The sequence below is a fragment of the Triticum dicoccoides genome, chromosome 5B (assembly GCF_002162155.2).
Source record: "Triticum dicoccoides isolate Atlit2015 ecotype Zavitan chromosome 5B, WEW_v2.0, whole genome shotgun sequence".
In the NCBI taxonomy this organism is placed as follows: domain Eukaryota; kingdom Viridiplantae; phylum Streptophyta; class Magnoliopsida; order Poales; family Poaceae; genus Triticum; species Triticum dicoccoides.
In genome coordinates, this window is record NC_041389.1 from 692,974,637 (window position 1) to 692,979,326 (window position 4,690).

Sequence of the window (4,690 nt, forward strand, 5' to 3'; positions counted from 1 at the left end):
TCAACAATCATCCGATCCAAGAACTACATTGCCTCACATCCAGTGGAAGTTTTTTTCTTGCTCCAGTACCATCAGTTTTGCCCTGCTGGCGCAGACGTGGGTCAAGGTCTTGACGAAGGCGGGCCGGCGAATGCGGTGGATCCGGCGCCGGAGCTCCTCGGCCTTGGCGACGGCGGCGGCCCTCTCCTCGTCGGTCGGTCCTTTCCAAATACGAGTGTCGTATGCGGCGTACACCCCCTGCTCGTCGCGGTGCTGCGCGCCCTCGAGGTAGTCGGGCTGCTCCGGGAGGCCGGCGACGCGGCCGGACCGCCGGAGATCGCCGGGCTCCGGGGCCTTCCGCTTCTGCGACACCGAGGCGGCGGACCAGAAATGTTGCTTGGAACCATGGAGCAGCCGAACCTACGCTCAGGGCCGCACATCTACATGCAAGTTCTGTTGGGATTTGTGTCTGACACATATCATAAATTGAGGCGGGAATCATCAAGAGGCGCTTAACGGGTCTACAGGTGCTAATAAAACCTATGGCATGGCAATACTAGGGAATAAAATACTAGCAGACTTGCTTTGGACGATGTGAGCTGTGTGCATGCGGCTGCACTATTGAAGAATTTTTTTTTATCTCGCCTGTCCCACTCAAATCCATTTGTGCACAGGATGGTTGCTTCAAAAATATAAACTACGTGTGTTCTTTTATTTGAAAAACAGAAAGAACAAACTTTGGAAAATAAAATGTTAACAATCAACAAGATAGAGTTGCTGTAATTCCTTGCTGCTTGTTTTTTTTGTACAACATACAAATATCAATAGTATTTTCTGAACCTTTTGCAAGGGTACATAACATCCAAATTTGCATGCACAAATTTTTGGATGACTTTTGTGTGTTGCCACCAATATATGAATTATTTTAGGGCACAATGGTTATCTCCGTTTTACTATATATGCATGAACAGAATAATATATTTGAAAAAGTTCTAGGGCTTGGGCAGTTGGGCTCCTCTATTAAATACATTGGTCAGCGTGTGCCAGCCCACTAGATTAAAAAAGGAGCCTACTCGGGCCTATGAGTAGCCCCTGGAGAGATGGATTAAGTCAAACAATACAAAATTAAAGAAATTTGAATACTGACAGGGCTCGAATCCACATGAAAGTTGTATTAGATCGGACGGTAGCGAGTGTAGGTTCGGGTGAGCCATAATCCAGAATCTCATGTCTCGGCGGCGGACGAGTCATATATACGGGTACGGGAGAAAAGAAGACGGAAGACCGACCGGAGGCAAGGAAGGAAAAAGGGAGAGGATCTGACGGACCGGCTTGGGCTTGGGCTTGGGGTTGGGGTTGGGCCTGGCGGCGGCCTCGCGGACGGCGGCGGAGAGGTGGTGCAGGCGCAGCTCCTCCAGCTTCCGGCGGTTCTCCTCCATCTGCCTCCGGCGCTGCTCCTCGTACGAGTTCGATGCCGCCATTGCCTTCTCGATTCTTCTTCCTCTTCCGCTTCTTGGGTGTTTTGCAGCCGCCCTGTGTGTGTTTGGGAGGTGAACTGGGCTGGGCAGGGAATGGGGAAAAGTAACGTGGCCGAAAATTCATTCCTCCGCCTGAAACCCCAGCACACACGCTCGGCGCGCCAAAAATTCGTTCCTCTCGTATGAATATTTTATTTTTTGTGACAAATGGAATATACTCCCTTCGTTTCTAAATAGGAGTATTTGTCTTTTTAAAAATTTCAAATGGACTACCGCGTACAGATGTATATAGACATATTTTAAAGTTTAGAAGACATATTTTAAAGTTTAGATGCACTCATTTTGCTCCCTATGTAGTCACTTGTTGAAATCTCTAGAAAGACAAATATTTAGGAACGAAGGGAGTATTTAATATCGCAGAGATATCAATTACACCCAACTTCTGCAACAACACAATGTCGTAAAGACATTTACGGATGCACACAGCCAAAAGACAATAATAATAATAATAATAAGAAAGGAATATCCCCTACAGTAATTAATTCATTGTAGCTGCAACACGAACCACCACCTAAACAACACCTGAAGTTCAAATTCTTCAAAAGTGACACCTTCAAGAAGGAAGTAGTGCACAAGCACCGCTCGATCATAGATCTTAGGTTTTCACCCTTGACAAGATCCACGCTCTCAGAACAATGCCTTCAACAAGGTCAGTGCCAGGCACAACCAATTTAGGCCAGACATTAGGTTTTCACTCTGAAAGCTAAGACTCTATACTCCACCTGTGTTGCCACTCCCACTTGTCGATGCTACTGCTACGAGTCACGAATCACCAAGCAAAGTCCTCATCGCCACGAAGACTCGATCCGCCATTACAAGGCCTCGGACCTCAGCCACCATGACGTTCTCTGCCGCTGTCTTCACCATGGAAATCAAAATACTGACATGTCCCATAATGTCAACAGGCACCGAAGCTTCGCGTCACACCCCCGTGAAGGCACTCAGGCTGAAATAATGGCGCACACGATCGAATCCCATCCGTTCCAACAATCTACATGCGTCAAACACCCAATGAAAATCTCCGGCGGAGAATTCTGGAACTCGTCAATGGTCAGATCCATGAGGGTCAGCAATTTGCAAAACACCATCTTACAGCAAAAAGAACCCAAGGACGGTGCCACCCCACCGGTTCTCAACAGTTGGCCGGAGATCTCAGCAGGCTCCGACGCCACCAGCCGCACCATGCGCACCACATAGAGATGAATAGCTGAGCCTTACCGAGCCCCCGAACCACTCACCATGCCGCCCTCGCGGCCATAGCGATAGTCGAGGTTGCCCTCGAGGATTGCTCTCCCTTGGGCGCGCCTCTCCCCTTGGTCGGCCCTCTCCTCCTCCCCCCTTTATATACGGAGGAGGGGGGCACCCCATAGACACAACAATTGATCCTTGAGATCTCTTAGCCGTGTGCGGTGCCCCCCTCCACCATAGTTCACCTCGATAATATCGTAGCGGTGCTTTGGCGAAGCCCTGCATCGATAGAACATCATCATCGTCACCACACCGTCGTGCTGACGGAACTCTCCCTCAAAGCTCGGCTGGATCAGAGTTCGAGGGACGTCATCGAGCTGAACGTGTGCAGAACTCGAAGGTGCCGTGCATTCGGTACTTGATCGGTCGGATCGTGAAGACGTACAACTACATCAACCGCGTTGTGCTAACACTTCCGCTTTCGGTCTACGAGGGTACATAGACAACACTCTCCCCTCTCGTTGCTATGCATCTCTATCATCTTGCGTGTGCGTAGGAATTTTTTTGAAATTACTACGTTCCCCAACAGTGGCATCCGAGCCAGGTTTTATGCGTAGATGTTATATGCACGAGTAGAACACAAGTGAGTTGTGGGTGATACAAGTCATACTGCTTACCAGCATGTCATACTTTGGTTCGGTGGTATTGTTGGATGAAGCGGCCCGGACCGACATTACGCGTACGCTTACGTGAGACTGGTTCTACCGACGTGCTTTGCACACAGGTGGCTGGCGGGTGTCAGTTTCTCCAACTTTAGTTGAACCGAGTGTGGCTACGCCCGGTCCTTGAGAAGGTTAAAACAACACTAACTTGACGAACTACCGTTGTGGTTTTGATGCGTAGGTAAGAACGGTTCTTGCTCAGCCCGTAGCAGCCATGTAAAACTTACAACAACAAAGTAAAGGACGTCTAACTTGTTTTTGCAGGGCATGTTGTGATGTGATATGGTCAAGACGTGATGCTATATTTTATTGTATGAGATGATCATGTTTTGTAACCGAGTTATCGGCAACTGGAAGGAGACATATGGTTGTCGCTTTATTGTATGCAATGCAATCGCCTTGTAATTGCTTTACTTTATCACTAAACGGTAGCGATAGTCGTAGAAGCAATAGTTGGCGAGACGACAACGATGCTATGATGGAGATTAAGGTGTCGCGCCGGTGACGATGGTGATCATGACGGTGCTTCAGAGATGGAGATCACAAGCACAAGATGATGATGGCCATATCATATCACTTACATTGATTGCATGTGATGTTTATCTTTTATGCATCTTATCTTGCTTTGATTGACGGTAGCATTATAAGATGATCTCTCACTAAATTTCAAGATAAAAGTGTTCTCCCTGAGTATGCACCGTTGCCAAAGTTCGTCGTGCCCAGACACCACGTGATGATCGGGTGTGACAAGCTCTACGTCCATCTACAACGGGTGCAAGCCAGTTTTGCACACGCAGAATACTCAGGTTAAACTTGACGATCCTAGCATATGCAGATATGGCCTCGGAACACTAAGACCGAAAGGTCGAGCGTGAATCGTATAGTAGATATGGTCAACATAGTGATGTTCACCATTGAAAACTACTCCATTTCACGTGATGATCGGTTATGGTTTAGTTGATTTGGATCACGTGATCACTTACATGATTACAGAGATGTCTATCTAAGTGGGAGTTCTTAAGTAATATGATTAATTGAACTTGAATTTATCATGAACTTAGTCCTGGTAGTATTTTGCAAATTATGTTGTAGATCAATAGCTCGTGTTGTTGCTTTCATATGTTTATTTTGATATGTTCCTAGAGAAAACTGTGTTGAAAGATGTTAGTAGCAATGATACAGATTGGATCTGTGATCTGAGGATTGTTCTCATTGCTACTCAAAAGAATTATGTCCTTGATGCACCGTTAGGTGACGGATCTA

The 4,690-nt window shown here is 47.1% G+C and overlaps 1 protein-coding gene across 1 annotated transcript in view; it reads right to left on the bottom strand.

The window, feature by feature from the left end:
• Positions 1-1,493, bottom strand: part of LOC119306687 (B3 domain-containing protein Os06g0194400-like) — a 2,603-nt gene extending 1,110 nt beyond the window's left edge. Inside the window, exons 1-2 of the mRNA XM_037582845.1 lie at positions 1,308-1,493; positions 70-276 (exon numbers count right to left, since the gene is read on the bottom strand). Coding sequence (XP_037438742.1) covers positions 70-276; positions 1,308-1,460 — 360 coding nt within the window. The 5' untranslated portion in view covers positions 1,461-1,493. The remainder of the gene's footprint in view (positions 1-69; positions 277-1,307) is intronic.
• Between the last annotated feature and the right edge of the window lie 3,197 nt (positions 1,494-4,690).